The sequence below is a fragment of the Schistocerca gregaria genome, chromosome 8, assembly GCF_023897955.1.
Source record: "Schistocerca gregaria isolate iqSchGreg1 chromosome 8, iqSchGreg1.2, whole genome shotgun sequence".
Lineage (NCBI taxonomy): Eukaryota > Metazoa > Arthropoda > Insecta > Orthoptera > Acrididae > Schistocerca > Schistocerca gregaria.
Window position 1 is genome coordinate 280,829,953 of NC_064927.1, and position 25,838 is coordinate 280,855,790.

At 45.1% G+C, this 25,838-nt stretch overlaps 1 protein-coding gene across 1 annotated transcript in view; it reads left to right on the forward strand.

Moving 5' to 3' along the window:
* The window catches only part of LOC126285315 (transient receptor potential channel pyrexia-like), a 252,608-nt gene that overhangs the window by 182,780 nt on the left and 43,990 nt on the right, over positions 1-25,838 (forward strand). Inside the window, exon 10 of the mRNA XM_049984615.1 lies at positions 8,498-8,848. Coding sequence (XP_049840572.1) covers positions 8,498-8,848 — 351 coding nt within the window. The remainder of the gene's footprint in view (positions 1-8,497; positions 8,849-25,838) is intronic.

A 25,838-nucleotide genomic window follows, 5' to 3' on the forward strand; every position in this document is an offset into this window, starting at 1 on the left:
AGCGAATGATCACGCCCTTCTGGAGGTCACATAAATCGCTCCGTTTACGCATGACAACAACGTCTACGCTGTTTATCTGCACACTTTTTTTTTCCTTTATTGTTATTTTCCAACCTGTTTGCAGGCAGGCCAGCAGCAGCATACCACGCCGCTCTTCGGCCGCAGAGAAACATACAAGATACAAATGAAGACAATGTGAGAGAAAAAAATACGGTGGACATGTAAACGGAGAAAAACACTTTTTAAAATACATGGAGCCGTTCACGGGCGTAGAGTCCAAAATAAAAGTTGTTCAGACACTTGGACACAGTCATAGACGAAAATTATCACACGTGAATGTAGGTGCACAAAACGAATTACACTGAACCACTGAAGCACAAAACAAAGGCACACACAGAAACACAAGGCATCGATCTCCGGCGCGCGAATGTTCACTAACTGTGTACGAGTCTGGGGACCTGCCAAGAGAGGAGGAGGGGAGGGGGGAAGGGGTGGAAGAGGGCGAGGGAGAAGGAGAGGGGAGAAACGATGCCATGGGCAGGGGAGACAGGGGGAAGGAGAACAGGGGGGGAGCCCGGGGGGAGAGGGGTGGAGGAAGGGGACGGGGGAAAAGGAAAGAGAAGGGAAGGAGGGTTATCTGCGCACTCCCCACACGCTTTATGTATACCCCACTGCTAGTGCTGTCTCCTGGCGGCTCTGAGAAGTTACTGGACGTGGACGTCGGTCATAGGTGGAGATCACATTTATGTGAATCGAACTTGTACACCCGCTAACGGAAATAGCAAATGATGCACCATGAAACATCAGCCTGATTTTTATCAAACATTGTGGAGATGTTCAGCACATTTCACATTTGATATCCATCACCAACATCGGTATGGGTTGTGGCCAACATGGTTACAAATACACTCTTTTATTCGTTGTGGCACGGAGGCAAACAGCTTCTGAATGTAATCTTGTGTGATTAGTTACCCAACGGGAAACATATTCTGCGTAAGTTCATAAATATTGCTTATCACATTACAGACATTCTCTATCATTGATGAATCGAGGTACTGGAAGAGGCAGCCAAGGATGCGTACGTTTCCAAGGCGATTGTGGTGTGAACTGTAGACCGAGGCCTTGCATTATACTGCTGGAAAGTACCACTTGATACCCTGCTCATGTAGGGTTTGACAAGAGGGTTTAAAATTCTTGCCACTTCACGCGAGCGTTCAGGCTCCCTCAACATTGCAATAGTATTCCTTCTTACCACTCGTTCTCCAATCAATGCACTAAAGCCGTATGTGCCATCTGTGGCTATGATGCTCCAGTGTCACTAATGTCAAAGGTTCAAACTTTCTCAGTGTCTAAAAGATTGTGATAAAGTGCGCGTGTATGTGTTCTGATCTCCACCTGAAAGTTCCAATAACTTTAGGCACTTCCAAGAACCATCAGTTGACGACACAATTTTAATCTATAGTAATACCATTATTCTATAGAGGATAGTGAAGTAACCTAAAGGAAAGTGTACGAAGAACGCATGATGTTTTTTGGTGTGTACTTCAGTATAATTACTGATTTTAGAATCGCATAAAGGAACGTGCACTAGAGACTGCCATAAGCAGTTTCCACCATTTTCTACAATTCTTACTGTTGTTAGACGTGAGGTTATGTTTTGTGCAGCATTTGTAAATATTTCGTGTTCTACACATTGGAGTGCTGTGTAATATATTACAGCTATATATAGGGTGGTCCATTCATAGTGACGGGGCCAAATATCTCACGAAATAAGCATCAAACGAAAAAACTACAAATAACGAAACTCGTTTAGCTTGAAGGGGGTTGTGTTCAAAATGCCCAACGGGCGTGTGCTATGTATACTGCTCGGTATCCTGGACGACATCATAGAAGTGTCCGGACCGTTCGGCGGATAGTTACGTTATTTAAGGAAACAGCATGTGTTCAGCCAAAAGTGAAACGTCAACCACGACCTGCAACAGATGGTAATGCCAAAGTAGGTGTTTTAACTGCTGTCGCGGCTAATCCGCACACCAGTAGCAGACAAATTGCGCAAGAATAGGGAGTATCAAAAACTTAGGTGTTGAGAATGCTACATCAACATCGATTGCGCCCTCACCATATTTCTATGCAGCAGGAATTGCATGGCGACGGCTTTGAACGTCGCGTACAGTTCTGCCACTGGGCACAAGAGAAGTTACGGGACGATGACAGATTTTTTGCACGCGTTCTATTTAGCGACGAAGCATTATTCGCCAACAGCGGTAACGTAAACCAGCATATTATGCACTATTGTACAACGCAAAATCCACGATGGCTGCGACAAGTGGAACATCAGCGACCTTGGCGGGTCAATGTTTGGTGCATCATTATGGGAGGAAGGATAATTGGCCCCCATTTTATCGATGACAATCTAAATGGTGCAATGTATGCTGATTTTCTATGTAATGTTCTACCGATGTTACTACAAGATGTTTCACTGCATGACGGAATGGCGATGTACTTCCAACATGATAGATGTCCGGCACATAACCCTCGTGTAGTTAAAGCGGTACTGAATACCATATTTCATGACAGGTAGATTGGTCGTCGAAGCACCATACTGTTGTCACCGCCAGACACCCCGCTTGCTAGGTGGTAGCCTTTAAATCGGCCGCGGTCCGGTGGTATACGTCGGACCCGCGTGTTGCCACTATCAGTGATTGCAGACAGAGCGCCGCCACACGGCAGGTCTAGAGAGACTTCCTAGCACTCGCCCAGTTGTACAGACGACTTTGCTAGCGATGGTGCACTGACTTCTATGCTCTCGTTTGCCGAGACGATAGTTAGCGTAGCCTTCAGCTACGTTATTTGCTACTACCTAGCAAGGCGCCATTATCAGTTTCTATTGATATTGTAAATCATGTAATGTCAAGAGCGACGTTCGACATTAATGGATTAAAGTTAAGTATTCCACCAGCTACTCAATTCTAACTCCCTTGTCATGTTCCAGACCTCACGCCAGCCTGCGTGAGCTAAAACGCGTGCATTTCGGCCTCCTTTAGTTACACAGTGTTGGCTCTCCTGCCAACCACAACACATACCATGGCCCGCACGTTCACCGGATCTGACGTCCCCGGATTTCTTTCTGTGGGTAAAGTTGAAGGATATTTGCTTTCGTGATCCACCGACAACGCCTGACAACATGCGTCAGCGCATTGTCAATGCATGTGCGAACATTACGGAAGGCGAACTACTCGCTGTTGAGAGAAATGTCGTTACAGGTATTGCCAAATGCATTGAGGTTGACGGACATCATTTTGAGCATTTATTGCATTAATGTGATATTTACAGGTAATCACGCTGTAACATCATGTGTTCTCAGAAATGATTAGTTCACAAAGGTACATGTATCACATTGGAACAACCGAAATAAAATGTTCAAACGTACCTAAGTTCTGTATTTTAATTTAAAAAACCAACCTGTTACCAACTATTCGTATAAAATTGTGAGCCATATGTTTGTGACTATTACAGCGCCATCTATCACAAAGCGAAAAAAGTGGTCCAACTAAACATTCATATTTCTTTATGTACTACACGAATATGTAATAAAAAGGGGGTTCCTATTTAAAGAATCGCAGTTGGTATCCATTTGATCTATGGCAACGTCATCTAGGGGGCAAGCCGTAGCGCCATCTGGTTTCCCCCTTCACGCTAGACAAGTTTCGTTCTTTGTAGTTTTTTTGTTTGACACTCATTTCGTGATATATTTGGCCCAGTCACGATCAATGGACCACCATGTATATGAAATGTACTGTTAATTCTTCAAATGCAAAATGTTTTGATGACTAAAATGCTGTATGTTTTAAATGGATGTTCCAACATGGCATAAGGTGGTACGCTTTGACACATCTGAAGCGTAAGAAGAAATTTTACCCTTTGAGTCCCAACGACATGAAAAAATATATAATTTTTCACATAATTTACCTTCATTAAATAGTAAGTAGCGAACAATTTATGTAAGATGTGGACAGCTAAGCCATATTTCGTCGGTCCTAAACTATCTTGTACCTTGAAGGAGAGGATACTTGCAAATGAACTAACCTTCTTTGATATCTTAACAACTCTACCCGTCTTGAAAACTGAAGTTTGTGTTAATTTCCAATAGCTTCCTTTACAAAATGTACTTAACTTGCAACTGTTTTTATGTAGCAGTTCTGCTTAATTTGATTTAACTTTCTAATTGTGGGCGTGTAAAAGAGTAATAATCTAACAGATAGACTATCAAATACGGTGCTGGCAATAATTTCTCTATTGCAGCGCTGTGAAGTGAAACACGTTTTCAAATTTGGAAAACAAAGTAAATTTTCTGGAGCAATTTTTTGTACTTTCAGAAAAATACTACAGCACATGAAGAGTGAATGCCATCATTTAGAAAAAAAAGCACTCCGTCTGCAGAGCACAAATGGCCCACCGCGACCATCCCACAGCCATGTCATCCTCAGCTGAGGATGTAGATGAGAGGGACGTGTGGTCAGCACACCGCTCTCCCGGTCGTTATGATGGTTTTATTTGTTCAGAGCCGCTACTGTTCGATCGAGTAGCTCCTCAATTGGCATCACGAGGCTGACTGAACCCCGAAAAATGCAACAGCGCATGGCCGACCGGACGTTCACCCATCCAAGTGCCGGTCACGCCCGACTGCGCTTAAATTCGGTGATCTGACGGGAACCGGTGTAGCCACTGCGGCAAGGCCGTTGCCATAATATAAAAAAGGGATAAGAAAATATATAAAACTTCTATTACAGGACTGGCTAGAGGCGAAAGTCTGGAAATGTACCAAGGTACAACACTCTTCCCTACTGGAAATAAGTTCAAATCGATGAAATTTTAATCAGATATACCATAGGTATGAAAATTCTGCTGTATCAGTCTGATAGAGGACGGTTAACTGTTAAGGGTAATGATGTAATACTTCCCTTTTATGTCACCATACAATGAGGTGACAAAACTCGTCGGGTATCTCCTAATATCGCTTCGGATCTCTTTCTGCAGCAATTCGACGTGGTAGAGGTCCCCTGCAGAAATTCTGAGATCTATTGCTTCTATAGCGATCCATAAATGAGAAAGTGTTGCCAATTCAGGAGTTTGTTTACGAACTGATCTCTCGATTACATCCCTTCAGTATTCGATGGGATTCACGTCAGGCGATCTGGGTCGCACACTCATTCGCTCGAAGTGTCCAGAATGTTCTTCAAACCAATCGCCAACAATTGTGGCCTGCTGACATGGCACATTGTCATCCAAAACGTTCCATCGTTGTTTGGGAACATGAAGTCCATGATGGCTCCAAATGGTCTTCAGGTGCCAAGCAATGATCGGTTCGGTTGGAACAGAGGACACAGTCCATTCCACGCAAACACAGCGCACATTGTTATGGAGCCGCCAGCAGCTTGCACAGTGCCTTGTTAACAACTTGTGCCAATGCCTTTGTGAGCCCTGGGCCATACGCGAACCCTGGCATCAGCTTTACCAACTGAAATCGGGACGCATGTGATCAGGCCAAAGTTTTCCAGATGTCTAGGATCAATATGGTCACGAGCTCAGGGGAGGCGCTGCAGGCGATGTCATTCATGCTGTTAACAAAGTCACTCTCGTTGTTCGTCTGCTGTAATCGCCCATTAAAGCCAAATTTCACGGCACTATCTTAACGGATACGTTCGTCTAAGTCCCACGTTGATATCTGCTGTTATTTCACGCAGTGTCACTTATCTATTAGCACTGACAAATCTGTATATGTGCATATCGCTATCCTATGACTTCTATCACCTCAGTGTAAACATAATTTGAAGCATAAACATCTCCATCTGTAACCCGGAAATTATCTTTGTGTGAGGCGGAGGGTACTTTTGTAACTTTGTCATTCCCTCTCTTTCCAGCTGTGGTCGACAAAGGTGGGAGAGAGGAATAACTGTTACTCACCGTCCATGTGAGCTTCATAGTCTTTTCGCTGGTTATGTGCACCAGGGATGATTGACTCCTAGGGACTTTCCGTCCATTTGTTCGCAGTACGTTGCATTTGTATGATTTGAGGTTTAGGTGTCAATGCCCGCACCAAGCGTCAGTCGTCTGCACTCTTCCCTCATTTCACTAGCATTTTCTAACGGTGCGACTTCTCTGTCTGCAGGAGTATTAGCAGCTACGAGTTTCTTGGAGCAGTGGACGTTTTTCACAGCGACATTTACAAATGGCTCTGAACATTACGCGACTTAACTTCTGAGGTCATCAGTCGTCTAGAACTTAGAACTAATTAAACCTAACTAACCTAAGGACATCATACACATCCATGCCAGAGGCAGGATTCGAACCTGCGACCGTAGCGGTCGCTCGGATCCAGACTGTAGCGCCTAAAGCCGAGCGGCCACTCCGGCCGGCCGACATTTACAGATGAGGATATAAAATAAAGAGAATCTAAACTAATGCGACTACGCTAATGTCGAACAGTGCTAAACTCAAGTTGACAGACACACAGACAGAGGAGATTATTGTAAAATACCAGGAATAATTATCGCCATTCTCTTATTTATTCTTAAACGAAAATAACGGTGCAAGTAAACTACTTTTCGATCTAATTTTATTCATTAATTCATGTGTCACTTGAAATACTGACTGGTTGAACATACCTTCATAACTACTCTAATGTGCGAATTGTCGATAGCGATAATGTTTTATGTAGGTATAATATGCAACCAGTCGCTTTTTGAATTTGATACGATTTATACCATTAACTAGTTTTCGAGGCACTCCAGGATTACCATCAGATGGAGTTCTTAGGAACGTTACTTTCTGGACCACGTGCTGTTTTACTTTAAGGTCGTGATGTAAGCAGAAATAATGGAAATTTAGATACGTTACAGCAGCGTGGAGGGTAAAAATCGTAGAGGGGGACCAAGAGTTGACTACACTAAGCAGATTCAGGAGGATGTAGGTTGCCGTAAGCACTGGGAGATGAAGAAGCTTGCACAGGATAGAGTAGCATGGAGAGCTGCTTCAAACCAGTCTCAGGACTGAAGACAACAACAACACGTTTGGGAGTTTTATTGTATTTACATTGTTCTGCTTCGAGGTATCCATGAGAAACTGTGCAACGTACGTATCCTAAACATGAGAAACTTTTCGTAACTTACTACTTTTGTTCGTCTGGTGAACTGGTTAGTAAGGAATCTTACTACTGTGTGGTGGTAACTAACAAATCAGAAAATGTTTGGGTCGAATTAGGGTATTGTGTATGTTAATCTGAGAGCAGTGGAATGACTGCTGTCTGGGTAAACGCACTAGAAAATATTGGCCCTAAAACAGAACCTTGTAGCACTCTGCAGTTGACATGCGATCTGAAGTTTTCCCGCCGTGTTTCCAATTTGAACAGTTCTCGGGTATCCGACCGGGTAGCGTCGTAATTTCTCCATAACATTTCGGCAGACTTACACGCTGCCATCTTCAGGCGGTTCCTGACGAATGCTGTGCTGTTCCTCCCAGCGCCCTATAATATAGTAGCCGTTACCCCCTCCACCGTTTCTCTCCTGGTGTCTTCGGTGCGGGCGGCGCGGCGGCTACTGGAGGTGATGGAGGAAGCGGCGCCTGGGTCTGAACTGGGGTCTGCAGTCTTCCTGCTGCCGCCGTTGGGGGCGGTCCTCGATCTCTATGACCGCATCTTTCTCTCCAGGCTGAGCGCAGGGTTCCAAGACTGACTAAGTTGAAGGCCGCTGTCTTTATTAATTAGATCGTCCTGTAGTCGGATTTCTTTGGCCTCTTTAGTAACGCAGTCCCAGAAGTAGGAGGATTGGCAGAGTATTTTTGATTTTTCATAGTGCATAATATGGCCAGTCTTTATACAATGGCGAGCCACGGCTGATTTAGTGGCTGGCGTAATTCGCTATGGCGCTTGTGTTCGCAGCACCTCTCCTACAGTGCGGACTGTCTCCCCAATGTATGATTTTCCTCACTGACAGGGAATTTGATAAACGCCTGGTTTTCGAAGGCCTAGATCATCTTTCACTGAACGCATTTGAATATTATATATTGTAGTCAAAGAGCAGTAGTAGAACGACTACTCTTTGGGTAATGGCTCAAAAAATACTGGTCCTAAAATGAAGCCTTGTGGGACCACACAGTTAAATACGAGCCTTCTTATTGCTGTTCAGCAGTGGTGTCTAAACAGCAGAGCACATATTGGTTAGAATTAGTAGATTGTATGTTTTAGTTAAAGGACAGTAAAATGACTGCTCTCAGCGCAAAGGTGCTAGGAAATATGGGGCCCAAGATAGAATGTTGTGGGACCCCACATTTAATTACAAACCTTCCTGTTCAGCAGCAGTTACTGTGCATCAGCGCAAATTTTCGGTAGCTTTAGTATAGTCTACGTTTGGGTGCAATAGTGGTACAATGGCTCCCCTGAGGGTAGTCGCGCTGCAATTCTGAGATTATCGACGCCCCACATTCTTGTGTATGTGTGCAGCAACCGGAGAACAGCGTGGAGCGCGCGCTGCGGCGAGTGGCTCTGGTCTCCTCGGTGACGCTGCTGCTGCACGGGCTGGCTCAGGTGGGCATGTACCCGCGGCACTACCTGCGTGAGAGCGAGACCTGGCTCAACCTGGGCTGCAGCTCGCTGGTGCTGCTGGTGGCGGCGGCCGGCGAGGTCGGCCAGCCGGCAGACATGGATGTGTCCACCCGCCACCAGCTCATCGTGCACGCCGCTGCGCTCGCCGTGCTCGCCGCCTGGGCCGACCTCATGATGCTCGTCAGCCGCTTCTCCGTCTGGGGCTACTACGCGCTCATGTTCAACGCCGTGCTCCTCAACGTCACCAAGGTAACTGGCTGGCTAACCCCTCAGGCGCTAGCGCCTCAAGGAATCTCCCATCGTTACAAAATCAAATTGTCAAGTGACATTCCTCCTTCCCAGGCTCTCCTCTTTTCCTTCAACATTCCTGGTCCTTCTGGACCAGCGATGGCAGGCAGCATCATAACTCACGAATACAAAACAAAATAGGTTCAAATGGCTCTGAGCACTATGGGACTTAACATCTGAGGCCATCAGTCTCTTAGACTTAGAACTATTTAATCCTAAGTAACCTAAGGACATCACACACACCCATGCCCGAGGCAGGATTAGAACCTGCGACCGTAGCGGTCGTGCGGTTCCAGACTGTAGCGCCTAGAACCGCTCGGACACTCCGGCCGGCCACGAATACATGCCAGGGAATTCTTCAGTGGTGACCCTTCCAGCGGATGTCACTCCAGAGGCTCCTCAATGTAATAAAAACGTGCACTTTTACTTGGTAACCTCCTCTGAGACATGCATTTCAAATATTTTTGCATGAATTGCCTTCTCGCTGCTTACCAAGTTAGAATATCTGCTTATGAGGCAACGGGCGAGTTGTGGCACCCTGGAAATAATTTACATTAGCATTTGGGGCGGCCACTTGGCCAGCCAGGGCCCGGCAGCAAACACGTTGTGCCTTATGTTGCCGGACGAGAGGGGTAGCCCCAGCGCATGGTCCAGCCGCGTGGCTGGGAATTTCGCTGTGACGAGGACGGTGCTTTGTGTCGATGAAGGAGAAGTGTATGCCGGGAGTGCCAAAGATGGCGGACTTTGTGAAACCTTAATGGCAGATATTTCACGTTTCGTATAGAAATTAAAAGTAGCCAGATGAATCATGATAGCTCAAGAAGAAACATGTACATTACCATTATTTTCACGAGGATTCCGATGGTGTAATCAGATTTTCAATATAATTATTAGTTTAAAGTTTAGTATCTGACGGTAAATTATATAGGTAACACCCAGAGACGAATTTCCAAAATCTAAACAGTTCATCCGGTTTCTACGATCTATGTGTCTTTAGAAAGCTATTAGTGTAAACCTAAATTGGTATGAATTACAGGCATGTAACTTAAATAGTACATGAGTTATTGGAGGTCAAAGTGGCCGATTACTATCGATTGCGTCAGGCTATAAGTACTCCACAGTTACAGCATGCTTATAAATATATTTATTCATCTGTGTCTTTGTTTATATCCGATAAATACTACTTATGAAGAAATTGGTCAAATATTTACTGTGTTATAGAAAGCACAGAGAATTTAGGCTACTGGCCTACCTTTTGTTCTATTTATTTGATATATGTTTATTTAATTTGTTTATGTATCTAATAATGTGTGTTAGACTGTATTTATGGTCCAGCGGTAGGAATATTTTCGTAATTTCAAGTTATTTAAATGTAAATCCAGTACTTCGAATGGGTTTCATTATGTTTGTGGCGGTGCGTTGGCATGAACACATGGCGCGAGCGTTCTAGCCAACCACAGCGCTAGTGAATGGGGAGACCGGATGGAAGCGAGTTCGGGTGAAGGGTATTGGGAAGGACGAGACAGGACACGGAGAGTGCTGGACGTGAAGGCGCGACGGGAGTTGCCGGAGAGACTTGGACAGTGGATGTTGTTGTTCATAACTAATTACGTGCAGTAGGAATCTATTGTATCCCTGTTATTCAACTTATATTTTATATAATTGCTGGACCATCGACAACAATAAGTGTTTTACAATAATATACCGCATTCTCAATAGGACTTCTACTATCGAACTCATCATTTAAAGTCGTTAAGATAGTAGCTGCAGATTTTATTTAATCGCAATCTTTCATTTATAAATTTCTACAGTACATTCGCAATTGCCGAGTGATAGGAACCTTTGACCATTCTATCCATGTGTGTGTTAATATTGTATACTGTAGACTAAGCGGCTTGTAAAGCGGCAACTACGTATCCCATACCCTAGACAACGAAACCAGCCAAAACTTTTAAAACTGCAACTCTGAGTCGGAGGGTGCGTAGTTATTATGGAAAGCCCCGTCGTGATACTCTTTTAAACCATTCTCGAGGCCCTCAGCATTTCTTCAGCATCCTACAGTCTGGTTTTCCTAGACTGCTGAAGGAAACCTCTCTCTAGCATCATGATCTCGTAAGTACTGTATATACGCGTTCACTGTATCCAGGACCCATTACACACTGAGGTGACAGAAGTCATGGGATATCGATACGCACATATACAGATAGCGGTATTATCACGTACACGAGGTAAAGAGCAGCGCATTCGCGGAGCGGTGATTATTACTCAGGTGATTCGTGCAAAACAGTTTCTCACTTTGAAAGCAGATTAGTTGTTGGAGCTAGGCACGTGGGACATTCTAATTCGGAAATCGTTGCTAAATTCAACATACTGAGATCCACACAGTCAAGAGTGTGCCGAGAATACTAAACCACTCCTCACTATGGACAGAGCAGTGGTCGACAGCATTTATTTGACAATCGAGAGAAGCGCCGTTTGCGTGGAGTTGTCGATGCTAACAGACAAGTAACACCGCTTGAATTAACCACAGAAATCAATATGAGGCGTATGACGAACGCATCCGTTAAGACAGTGCTGCGAAATTTGGAGCTAATAGGCTACGGCAGCAGAGGATCGACACAAGTGCCTATGCTAACAGCGCGACATCGCCCGCAACGCATCTCCTGGGTTCGTGACCATATCAGTTGTAAACTAGAGGACTTTGAAACCGTGGCCTGGTCAGATGAATCGCGATTTCAGTTGGTAGGAGCTGATGATAGAGTCCACGTGTGTCGTTGACCCTACAAAGCCATGGAGCCAAGTTGGCAACAAGGCACTGTGGAAGCTGGTGGTGGTTCCATAATGGTGTGGGCTGTGTTTACATGGAATGAATTATGTCCTCCGGTCCAACTGAACCGATATTTATAGGAAATACTTATGTACAGCTATTCGGAGACAATTTGCATCCATTCATGTTCCCAAGCAACGAGGCCTCATGTCACTGAACCACAACTGTTCGCAGTTGCTTTGAAGAACATTCTTGACAGTTTGAGTATATTATTTGCTCCCCCACCCCCATTATCACCTGACATGAGTTCCATCGAACATTAATGGAGCACCGTCGAGAGATCAGTTCGTGCAAAAACTCCTGCACTGACAACACTTTCGCAGTTATGGGCAGCTATAGAGACAGAACGCCTCAATATTTCTGCAGCGGACTTCCAACGACTTGTTGAGTCCATGCCACAACGACTTTTTGTGTCCATGCCACATTGAGCTACTACTCTACTAGGTCTGTCATGATAGTAGGAGGTATTCCATGACTTTCGTCATCTCAGTATACTCCCATTGACGAATAAGTCAGAGTTTTAGTGATGACGTTTTTAGTTCATGTCACTTCAGAATCTGTTCATTGCTGTCAACTTGCGCAACGCTTTTGGATAGCCCATTCAAGATCCAACTTCTCTAGATCTTTTATAGAAATTGGCTCTCATCATTTACCAACTCAGATTGCGCAATCTTTGCCTTTGAAGTTATGATTCCAGACCCTCTTATTGTACTTAGATATTCTTCCCTGTCCTTCTTTATCGACCTTTGTAACGAAATTTTCTCGTATCCATGTGAACTGTATTGAACACCCACGCTACTCCAATTGATCACTGAGTCATATTCATCCTTGAAGACATGCAGCTCATTACAGAGCCTCCTCAACGACATCAAAGGGCACAGTATTACTGTGTAAGATCCTTTCACTCTGCAACTTCATATTTTCTGAAATAAATTGCCTTCTCATTGGTTAACAGATTATAATGTCCTTCGAAACTATCCAGCACGCCCTCAGCTTTCCTTCAAAATTCCAGTGTCACCTGGTTTCTGGACCGTTGCAGGAAAACGTTCTCTGGGATCATTGTCTCACTAGTATGTCCATAGAAACTCTACCCAGCATCCATTGGACGCCCATCGATCACTGAGTCACGATCTCCACTTATGATCTTTGCCGCAGACATCACTCTAGAACCTCATCAATATTGCCAACTTGCCCACAACTCTGCTGTGTGACGTCCTCAGGTGCTAAAACTTCAAAGTTTCTTATGAAAATTGGTCTCTTATACTTACTAAACGACGACTGCTGTAGCCGAGCGGTTCTAGGTACCTCAGTCCGGAACCGCGCTGCTGCTACGGTAGCAGGTTCGAATCCTGCCTCGGGCATGGATGTGAGTGATGTCCTTAGGTTAGTTAGGTTTAAGTAGTTTTACGTTTAGGGGACTGATGACCTCAGATGTTAAGTCCCATAGTGCTTAGAGCAATTTGAACCATTTGAACTTACTAAACCAGGTTGGCTAATGACACCCTTTGAAGCCATCCTCTCTGTATCCCCATCTTTTCCCTCAATATCCTTCCCTATCCATCTTTCTGAACTACTGTAGGAAAAACTCTGTTAGCGAAAGTCTATCAAAGACACATTGGAGTCTCACTGAAAACGAAGTCAGGTAATCCAGCGATGACCCTTGGAATGCATGTTATCCCAGAATCTCTTAATGGGGCCAGGGTGTGAAACACTGCTGTGTAACTTCTTGTTGCACCATGTTATCTCACATAAATTGGCATTTCATCGCTTACCAATTTAGAATGTCCGGTGATACCCTTTCAAACTATACTCTCCAGTTCCGCAACCTTTTCTTCAAGATCCTGTGCTTTCCTATAATCAAGAACATTAGAAGAAAAACTTCTCTGATATCATCATCTTACAGCTACATTTACTGTTAATGTATCTAGGAAGTTAGATTTCCCTGTGACGGTCATTCCAATGTACGTCACTCCAAAGTGTTATCTTTTCCTCTTAACATGCTGCCCTCTCTCACTGATATTTGCTCTCTTACTTTCACGTCGTAGCACCCAGTGTCTTTATAATCTCTACCCGAATAACATATGTTCAGAATAACTCTTTCCAAATGACTTTGTAACCGGGAAGGTCTGACTTCCGTAAGCCCCAGGGGACTACATTTTATCATGATCGGCTTCACTATACATCTTTCTGAAATGTGGTAAACATTCTGCTGTTACTACTTAAGAAAACACATGTTTTTGCCTAAATTTCATATTTTGTTTTGTTTTACACGACCTAGTTTACGGCTTAGGTGCCTACTTTCTAGTGTTACGGAGTCTAATGTGCTCTTAAACAAATGGTAGACAACTGCCGAAGAATTAGCTGGCAATTCAAAATATACTGGTAAGTTAGAAATACAAGAACTACACCGAAGAGCCAAAGAAACAGGCACACCTGTCTAATATCGTGTAGGGCCTCTGCGAGCACTTGGAAGTGCCTCAACACATGGACTTGACTAATGCCTGAAGTAGTGTTGGAGGGAACTGACACCATGAATCTTGCGGGTCTGTCAACAAATCCGCAAGACTACGTGTGGGTGCTGAACACCACGTTGCAAATCATTCCAAATATGCTTAATAATGTCCGTGTCTGAGGAGTTTGGTGGCCAGCGGGAGTGTTTAAACTGAGAGTGTTCCTGGAGTCACTCTGTAGCAATTCTGGATGTGTGGGGTGTCGCATTGTCCTGCTGGAATTACCCAAGCCTGTCGGAATGCACAATATACATGAATGCATGCAGGTGATCAGACAGGGTGCTTACGTACATGTCACTTGTCAGAGTCGTATCTAGACGCATCAGGGGCCCCATGTCACTCCAAATGCACACACCCCACACCATTACGGAGCCTCCACCAGCTTCAATAGTCCCCTTCTGACAGGCAAGGCCCCTGGATTCATGTGTCTCCTTACCCGTACATGTCCATCCGCTCGATACAATTTGAAACGAGAAGCTTCCGACCAGGCAACATGTTTCCAATCATCAATGTCGGTGTTGACGGACCTAGGCGAGGCGTAAAGCTTTGTGTCGTGCAGTCATCGAGGGTACACGAGTAGGACCTCGACTCCGAAAGCCCATATCGATGATGTTTCGTTGAATGGTTCGCTCGCTTACACTTATTGATAGCGCAGCAGCGAAATATCCAGCAATTTGCGGAAATGTAGCACTTCTGTCACGTTGAACGATTCTCCTCAGTCGTCGTCGGTCCCGTTCTTTCTGGGTCTTTTTCCAGCCGCAGCCATGTCGCAGATTTCATGTTTTACCAGATTCCTGATATTCACTGTACACTCGTGAAATGGTCGTACGGGAAAATCCCCAATTCATCTCTACCTCGCAGATACTGTGTCCCATCGCTCGTGTACCGACTATAACACCACGTTGAAACTCACTTACATCTTGATAACCTGCTATTGTAGCAGCAGTAATCGATCTAACAACTGCGTCAGACACTTGTCTTATATAGGCGTTGCCGACTGCAGCGCCGTATTCTACCTGTTTGCATATATCTGTATTTGAATACGCATGTCTATACCAGTTTCTTTGGCGCTTCAGTGTAAATTAAATGCTGATATGAGACAATTTTGGTGTAATATCATCTAAATCACGTTAGTTTCTCACTATTACAAATTAAAACTAGCTATTATTAATATACAAAATGGGATCAAAGTTGCTTAGGTAATTTTGCCACTATTAAAGGCTGGATATTTTAGAATAAATTATATATCTTATAAATGTTCTCTATATTTAAGAATGAAGATTTTGGAACAACTTATACCAGAGAAAAAAGCTCCTTTCGGGTTACAAAAAAGGCAAATATGTTTTTCCCTAAAAGACTTCGACAGAAAAGTGGGGAAGTAGCTGTCTCATTTCTCTTTCCTCATCAAAAATATTGGCATGTGAACACATTTCTGTTCTTTTAAAACACAATATTTTAACTTCTTTTATCCAGAATGGGATTTTCACTCTGCAGCGGAGTGTGCGCTGATATGAAACTTCCTGGCAGATTAAAACTGTGTGCCGGACCGGGGCTCGAACTCGCGACCTTTGCCTTCCGCGGGCAAGTGCTCTACCAACTTTTTTTTTTTTTTTTTTTTTACTGTGTGCCCGACCCAGACTCGAACTCGGGACCTTTGCCATTCGCGGGCAAATGCTCTACCAACTTTTTTTGTATATTTTTCTTTTTATTTATTTATTTTTGCCTTTCACGCTCTACCATTTTTTTTAAATAAGAAAATTTATAAAAACCTCTTGTGCATGAAAATAAGAGACGACGTTCTTCATAAAATAACACAATACCCTTTGAAAATGGAAAACATAAGAGGTAGCTATATTTCCGCAAAGGCCTTCTATTTTTTTTTTTTTTTTGTTAACATAAAGGAGTATACAGTTTCACCATCAGCAGCAAACTTTTTTTTAGTCTTTTTTGTTTTTGTTCTGGGGGAGCACAGGAGAAAGAAAAACAAATAGGCTGCAGGGTAGAGAGCTATGTGTGAAAGGGATAAACATGTATAAGGAGAAAAAAACTTAGAAGAGGAGGAGAAAAGAGAAGTGAAATAAAATAGGAATACTTTCCGCGCCATGCTCCACTTTGGCGCGCCATCAGAACAAAACGAATTCTATCATTGACCATTGAAGGGGAACGTGGGATCGTCCAGTCTTGGCTGGCAATGATCGTTGAGATTCCAGCTCTGAGGCGGGTTGGTGAAAATACTCTGGAAATAGTTCGCGAAAGTGGCCCGATAGTGTCGATGTCGGCGAAGGGTGTGGTGACGTACTTGGAGGCGTGTCCAGAAGTCCGCCGGATCGACGATGTCGTCCCGGAAGAGGTAGTTGACAGCCATGCCACTGATCCATGTGACGGCGTGCCACTTAGCCGGTGGAAAGTAGGTCGTGTCAGGACATATCATTATAGTAGGAGAAACATGATGTGGTGGTACTCGGAGGTAGAAAGCCACAATCTTCTGTACGAGGGTCCAGACAGGTGCTGCTGGCCCACACTCAAAACGATGTAAATCTGTATCTTCGACATTGCATTTGAGGCACAGGGGTGAGTCCACCAGTGCGATACGATGCAGTTTCTGTCTTGCAGTATACTTGCCGTTGACGAGAAGGTACCACATAGAGGTGGTGTCAGTGGTGTGATATGGTTGGTGGATCGTTTTCCAAACTGTAGGCCATGAAACCTGGGGTTGACGTGTTTCGGCGGGGCTGCGTGGTGGAGACTTTCGCAGAAGGCGGTAGATGTCGCGGGTGGTCGTCTTCCTGGTCCTGGGGAGATCGGTGCATATGTAGCTGTACTCCAAAAAGAAACGGCCGATATGTGATATCGGAGGTGGGATGTGCGCCTAAGACGTCGGTGGGCGTCTCGAAACAGGTGCGAGCTCGGTGGTCAACATTCCAGTAAAACTAGCATTTTGGCTTTTCCATAACCGGAGCACAGTATTGGTGTAAAGTGCCGTAGTCCTGGCTCTCACATTAACCAGGTCGAGGCCACCATCCCGCTTCGGTAAGGTGAGAGCTTCATATTGGACTTTGAATATGTGTCCAGAACAAATGAAATAGCCGAAAGCCGCCTGTAATCTGGCCGCCATTGTCGCAGTGATGGGCAGAATCTGCGCTATATGGGGTATCCGGGTTGCCAGATGGTTATTGACGAAGGTGACTCTCTGGCACATATTCAGCGGGCGTAGAATGTGATTTTGTATGTTGGCCCGGATGCGTTGCAGCAGCGCCCGATAATTGATCGCCGAGGTGCAACGAATGTCTCGCGTGTACACCAACCCGAGACAGCGAAGAGTGTCCACCAGTTGAAATGGGACGACGCTGTCTGCGGGAAGGCCGCGGCCGATCTTCATGGCGCATGATTTTGCCACGTTCATAGCGCTCCCTGCCCCTTCACTGTAACGGGTAATCCACTGCATCGCAGCTTGTACGTCGGCCGCTGAACGTACGACGAGGGCCAAGTCGTCCGCGTAAGCTCGGCAGCGGAACATATGACCCCGGAGTGGAATACCTGTCAAACGTCGCCGTAATCCGCAAATGAGTGGTTCCATCGCAATGGCATAAAGCACCGTCGACAAGGGGCAACCCTGCCGTACTGAGCGTTCAATCCGTATAGGTTCTGTAAGTCTGCCGTTGACGAGAAGTCTGGACGTTGCTCCACGAAGGAGCCGCATAACCACTTGCGTGAACGTCGGGGGAATTGCCATTCGGTTCATCACTGCGTTCAGGAATACATGATTGACGCGGTCAAACGCTTGTTTGAAGTCGATGGAGATTAAAGCGCCTGGCAGCCTCGAATGTGTTGCCACAGCGATCACATCTCGATATTCACTGAGCGCTGTCTGTATATTACGATCGCCGCCTAAAGATGTTTGTTCGTGGGAAACAATGTCTCGTAAGACATGTTTGAGTCGCACTGCTAGAAGGCGTGTGAAAATCTTGAAGTCGGAATTGAGTAACGTGATCGGCCGATAACTGTCGAGTCGTGTTCCTCCTGCGGGTTTCGGGACTGGTATAAGTAAGACTTCCATGAACATTGGTGGCGGGTTCGCCGCGCCGGACAAAAGTTCCCAGTACGTGTCCCTCCATCGTGACATCATCAAATCTTGGAAGGTTCTGTAAAATTCGAGAGGTAAACCATCCGGGCCGGGAGATCGATTCAGAGACCCTTTAGCCACAGCGCCTTGGACGTCGTCGTTGATCACTTCAGAAGTCAGGAGGGTTGCAGCTGCTGCGTTTAGAGTACCAAGTGTCTCCTGGGTAACCTCAGCAATGGCTTCTGCACCGGCAGGTACCTCTTGATATAAAAGTCTATAGTGCGTTGTGAATGCATCCGCAATGGTAGCTTGCGAAATCAGCCGGCGTCCATCAGGTAAGTCTAAAGTTGTCATTAAAGCCTGTCGGCGTCGACGAACATTTTGAATAATATGATGCATAGAAGGTTCTTCACCGTTAATCCTATCTTGGCTGCGTGCTCGTATAATAGCTCCCTCTAGACGACATCTGGTCAAGGTTAAAATCTTCGCCTTAATGCGTTGAGCTTCTTTTAGACGATCCGGGGATGGAGGTTGATCCATGAGTTCACGTAGAGCGCTATAGTAGAAATCAGTTGTATGGTGATTCCACCTGGCTTTGGCTCTGCCATAGTGTGTCAATGTGCGTCGGATGGCCGGTTTGGCGCACAGCAACCACCACTGCAGTGTGGTCTCGTAACGCGTAATTCGTTGAACACAGGTGTGCCACGTGTCGGTGACCTGTTGTCGACATTCAGGGTCCCGCAGTAGTGCTACATTGAGTTTCCAAGGTCCTGCACTGCGCCATATAGATTGTCGACGTAGGTTCATGGTACAGATGTAGATGTCATGATCCGAGAAGGCAGACGGCCAACGTTCCGCGTCGAGGAGAACTGATTTTAGAGCGTTAGAGATGTATATTCTGTCAAGTCGGCTGGCGGAGTGGCTCGTAATGTGTGTATACCCCGGGCGGTCGCCGTGTACCACTCGCCAAGTGTCGAGGAGACGAAGGCGGCGGACGAGGAAGCGAAGTTCCGGACATGTGGTGAAATGGGGGTATTGGTCTGTGCGCTCGAGAACGCAGTTGAAATCTCCACCTACGATGAGATGATCGTATCGGCCGAGGAATAAAGGTGTGATATCTTCTACGTAGAACTGGGAGCGATCCCTCCGTTTATCAGTGCCCGATGGGGCGTACAGATTAATGATTTTGAGTCCGTCAACTGTGATGGCCACCCCTCGCGCTGTTGGGAGGTCTGCGACATCGGAACCTGCAATCCCTTCTCGGAGGAGGATGGCTGCGCCTGTGTGTTCCATAGCTGCAGGGGCGGCGTACGTCTCATATCCATAACACCCAGCCCAAGTTGCTGTCCTCAGTTCTTGTAACAGGGCGATGTCGATGTCCGCTGCTCTTAGCGTGTCACGGAGCAGTTGAAGTTTAGCGTGGGAGCCGATATTATTAGTATTGATAGTAGCTGCCGATAGGGTCGTAGCTGGTGAAGATTGTTGTGGTGGATGCTGGAAGTCCATAGAAGTCGCAGTAGTCGCCATAGAAACTTCCCCCATTTTAGTGTTGGTCTAACGGAGGAACAGATCTCATTTCCGCATCAGATGGAGGTGGGAAATCCGTGTCATCCGCATCCAACTGAGCTACCCAAGCACGACTCACGCCCCCTCTTCACAGCTCCACTTCTGCCAGTACCTCGTCTCCTACATTCCAAACTTCACAGAAGCTCTCCTGCGAACCTTGCAGAACTAGCACTCCTGAAAGAAAGGATATTGCGGAGACATGGCTTAGCCACAGCCTGGGGGATGTTTCCAGAATGAGATTTTCACTCTGCAGCGGAGTGTGCTCTGATATGAAACTTCCTGGCAGATTAAAACTGTGTGCCGGACCGAGACTCGAACTCGGAACCTTCAGTAAAGTTTGGAATGTAGGAGACGAGGTACTGGCAGAAGTGGAGCTGTGAAGACGGGGCGGGAGTTGCGCTTGGGTAGCTCAGTTGGTAGAGCACTTGCCCCCGAAAGGCAAAGGTCCCGAGTTGGAGTCTCGGTCCGGCACACAGTTTTAATCTACCAGGAAGATTCTTTTATCCAGTCTCTCTTCGTAGTTATGCCTTAGTACTCACTATCACTGTCTCTACATGTCTCTGTCCAGCTGTCTCCTTTTCTCCCTTTTATTTACAGTACATCACACTGCCACTGTCTTCTTTCTCACTAACATCGTCTCTTTCTGTCCCCTACCTCTTTCTCGTCTATTGGCATTGTCTCCTCTCTCTTCCATCACCACTGCCTTTCTGGTGCTCTGTTTCAGTACCAAAAACCGCGAATACGTTCACAAGCCAAAATTTTTGGCGAGAAAGACTGAATGCCGAGTGAGGCAGCTGATTCCCCACTTTTCTGTCATAATCTTTTCAAATGTTGAAATGTGTATGATTTCCTAAGGGACCAAACTGCTGAGGTCATCGGTCCCTAGACTTACACACTACTTAAACTAGCTTACGCTAAGGACAACACACAAACCCATGCCCGAGGGAGGACTCGAACCTCCAGTGGGAGGCGCCGCGCAGTTCGTGACATTACGCCTCTAACCGCGCGGCCATAGCCTTTTAAAGAGGAACATATTTGCCTTTTCTGTGCTCTGAAAGGAGCATTTTCCCGCTGATTCCCTTCTTACGGTTTATATAAAATGAATTTTGTAGGCCAGTAAATTACTTGTAGTTTATTTATATACTTCGAGACATTTATACACTTTTACACATATAAATTACTTTACATAAAAATGCACAACATTTGTGGGCCACAGTCAAAGTAAACCAGAACATGTGATGTTTGATTTGCAGGTACAAAGAATTTCGTGTGATGAAATAATTTTTCTACGGCAGTTAAAGATACATTTATCCCTCTAACCGGATATTAGGTGCATATTTTGCGTGCGTAAGTACGGTAAATTTGAACCTCTGGACCTCAGTATTGGATAATGATATCGAAAAAAAGTTTGAAAATTTCCAGAGAACATCATCTTTAGTACATGTGATAAATATCTAGCTGTGGTTAGCAATTACATAACTGCATCCCACGGAATAAAAACGACTAAAAACAGTATTTTACGGTTTCCTCAGGAAACACCCATGAACGAATTATGCTTTTATAAGCCGCCTAAAGCCCCTCGTGGCCCACACCTACTGATTTGTTCAAATTTCCTGGGTGTACGAAGTGTATAATGTTAATAAAATTAGACTCTGTACTGCAGGATAGAAACAGTATACCCGTTCTTTTATTAGGTGTACAAATTTTCGCTAGGCTATCCAAAACATTTGATCCCTTATCTCTGTGAACGATAGAATTGCAGAGATGACGCACTGAAAAATTGCATTTCTGGGCGCGGCTTTTTGAAACATACTGGTGCCACGCGGTGTCCTGCAGATACCTGTAACTCGTACACCACGGGTTAGATGGATGAAGGACAATCAACAAGCTTTCCCTTCTTCTATTTCAATGGTACCCAGAAAGATGAGAAAGAGAACCGTTTGGTCGTTCTCTTGGAGCCTTACGTTTGCTTTCAGATGTTTTTAATTTCCAGTATTTGATACCTTGGTTCTATCTGTCCTCTCTCTTCAGAATTATGTTATGTCTCCTCTGGTGTTCCTGCTGGCCCATCCATCTGTATTTCCTTAGAGTTTCTCTGACCGAATTCTCGAGAGACAGATTTAAGAAACTACGCGTCGATATGCTACAAGCTAAATGTTTATGAAACTCTTGTGAAGGTAAATTAAAATATTTGTGCGCCATAATGTAAGTGAATTCATAATTTTCCGTTAACTCAGTTTTAGTAACCTCTGTGGAGTTGTGCGAAGCTTTGCGTTGGTTCTGTTTTATCTTTCACATTGCCAGCTCCTTTAGGCCTTCTGGGTTAATGCCTCTATTTCTTCTCCACATTGTCTCCTTGCTTGCTAACTTATTGATTAAATAAAGAACTATTGCAAGCCAACTGGTACTCTGTAATATGATACAAACGAATTAAATAGTACATAACAGGGTCTCCACTAGGTTTCCTACTGAGATAAGAAAGAAGAATGTCCTGCTGCTGTTAGTGTTAGCGAAGCGAACCCATCATCCTAAAGCGTCTATTATCAACTAGAAGAAATTCAGCAGGGTTACTAACAAGTTATGGCATTTCTTTTGTACCATGCGACACAGTAAATATTCATAGACATTTAATTTAAAGAAATTTATGCTCAAATGCTGATATAAATATCTTCGAAATATTAGGTAAATAAGTATTGGCGTACTATCTACAGTGCTGCTACTCTTGAACGGAATTTTCATTCATCCCGGTTATACTCAGACAGTCTCGTAGAGCACCTAGGGCACGCCTTCCCTCCATCACAAGGATGCACAGACTTGCTAGTACTGTGGGCTGCGCGTCCTTCACTGTGACTACGTAAGGGCACAGAAAAATAAAAGTTTGTCCACATAATTTTTTCATAATTATCCATTTTATTTAAATTTTGTATTTTCTTGTATTACGAGGGCTATTTGGAATCTACGTTCCGATTGAGTGCGAAATGGAAACCACAGTGAAAGTCTGATGAAGCTTTGCACAGATGTGTAGGCTGCTGTCTTTGGTATGCCCGTTGATAGCGGCATGTCGCTCGTTTCAGTAGTGAGAGCAGGGTGAACACCTAAAGATGCCTAGAAAATAGTGCCTCCACCAAGTATGAGGGCCTGGCGAAAGATTTCGCCTGATGTCATGCAGCCCGCATAACATAAATTACATGCATTTCTTTCTTTATGACAATGCTCGGCTGCACTCTGCAAGGGCACGAAGACATGCATGCAGCTTTTCGGTGGGAAGAATTTGATCACCCACAATACAGCCCGCAACTGGCTCTCCCTGAGCTTCATCTCTGCTCACAAGAACTGCTGGTATGAAGACAACAGTCTGGCACAGACAACGAGCTGTAGGCCAGAGTACAGAATTGGCATAAAGCACTGGTGGCTACTTTCCATGACGAGGGTACTGGAAAGTTGGTACAATGCTTCAACAAATGCCTAAGTTGGAGCAGCGACAATGTAGAGAAATCGCTGGAAGGTGAAGCTAACCCTTGCAAATCAAACATTTTTCATTTTCACAGTGGTTTCCATTTCGCCACCGATCTGACTTTATTTTCCGAATAGAGCGCGTATTATTGACAGACGATCATGAAGTAAATGCATACAGGTACCCAGAAATATATGAAGTTGTTGCTTACATTCATCTCAAAGAGTTCAATGCATTAATGAGTGCGCTGATGAAGCTCGTATTTGCTGTAGAATACACAGACCACTGACGAATAAGCAATGTCGTTCCGTGCAGGCCCACATTGAGCTCTTGTTGCCGCGACAGTACTGTTGCGGAAGCACGCAAATTGAAAAATAACAGGCCGTGAGACAAGTTATTATCCCGAATCGGCATCCAACTGGCCCAATTCCAAACAGACTGGCGTGGCTGAATAGATCGAAGTTCCACAAGCAACAGCCTTCTCCTTTCCGGGAGCAAATAAAAGATGGGTAACAAAAATTCACACTGTTTGACAATTTATAAGGAGCAGAGACATTATTGGATAGGAATAATGACAGGCAATGATCGACGACACGAAAGATAGAACATACGTAATATGCATCGATGATCAAAAATATTATGGCAACCTTGTAGATAGCGTGTTGGTCCACTTTCCAAACACAGTACAGCAGCGATTCTTCTTGTTATGGATTTTATAAGTCCTTGATAGGTTTCCAGAGGTGTTTGGTACGATATGTCTATTCATGGCTCAGCAAATTCCACCAAATTACGGGACGATGGTTTGTGGGCATGCACTGGCGCCCAATACGCGTGTCAGTAGGTACAGATCAGGGACATTTTATGGCTAAGACGTCAATGAGAGTTCACTCTCATGCTCCTCAAACCACTTGAGCATGATCTTGGCTTTGTCTGTTATCTTGCTGGAAGCTGTCATCACCATCAGATAAGACATCAACCATGAAGGGATGAGGGTAGCCAGCAATAATGTTCACGTGGTTCACATCTGTCATGGTATCTTCGAGTACTACCATACGTCTCAGAAGCCAGACTCAATGTACCCAATAGCAATTCTGCTCTTACCGGTCTGCATCTGTGGCGCGGTGCACGTTTCAAGCTGCCATTCGCCTGGATGACGGCATATAAGGACACAACTATCGACTTGGTGTAACAAGACAGGCGACACTTTTCTATTGATCCACGGTGAAAACTCAGTATGCCATGCCAACTACAATCGTAACTGACTATGTCGTTGGGTCAACACTGGAACGCGTAGGGGTCCTGTGATGTGGAGCTTCATGTTCAACAATGGACTTTGAGCGGTACACTTCGAAACACTTGTGCCTGCTCCAGCATCGTACTCTGACGTCGCATCTGCCACAGATCGCTACCTATCCTGGATTACACAGCGGGGGGATCCTCCGGCGTCTTAAGTTTTGTGATGAGACATGGACGTCCGGTACCATACGGCCTACGCGTTATTCCACCACCCTTCCATATGTGCTTACTACAATAGTAAGCAAACAGCCCAGCAGCTTCGCCGTTTCAACGATTCTCGTTTTCGGCCGCAGCGCTACAACGATGTGCCCTTTGTAAAAACCGCTTGTATCAGTGGATTTCTGCATTTGCGGTCCGTATCTACACTGTAATGAATGCCCATTCGTCTCTCGTCGACTTACATTGTTTGCTTACTGCGTCACTTGTCCGGAACGAAGAAAAGAAAAGTGTGTGAAATGAAATCATATGGGACTTAACTGCTAAGGTCATCAGTCCCTAAGCTTACACACTACTTAACCTAAATTATCCTAAGGATAAACACACACACACACACACACACACACACACACACACACACACACACACATGCCCGAGGGAGGACTCGAACCTCCGCCGGGAGCAGCCGCACAGTCCATGACTGCAGAGCCTTAGACCGCTCAGCTAATCCAGCGCGGCTCTCCGCAACACCATCAGGAGGCACTCAGCCCCGCGATGGGATTGGTCATAATGTTTCGGTTCATCAATGTAGATGGAGTGGTATATTTATAAAAAATTTCGCCACATGAGAAAGCAAGATAACAAACATGAAAAATTGTTCATGTTTGACACACTAAGACCCCCAAACGTGTTGTTGTTGTCTTCAGTCCTGAGACTGGTTTGATGCAGCTCTCCATGCTACTCTATCCCGTGCCAGCTTCTTCATCTCCCAGTACCTACTGCAAGCTACGTCCTTCTGAATCTGCTTAGTGTATTCATCTCTTGGTCTCCCTCTACGATTTTTACCCTCCACGCTGCCCTCCAATACTAAATTGGTGATCCCTTGATGCCTCAGAACATGTCCTACCAACCGATCCCTTCTTCTGGTCAAGTTGTGCCACGAACTTCTCTTCTCCCCAGTCCTATTCAATACTTCCTCATTAGTTATGTGATCTACCCATCTAATCTTCGGCACTCTTCTGTAGCACCACATTTCGAAAGCTTCTATTCTCTTCTTGTCCAAACTATTTATCGTCCAT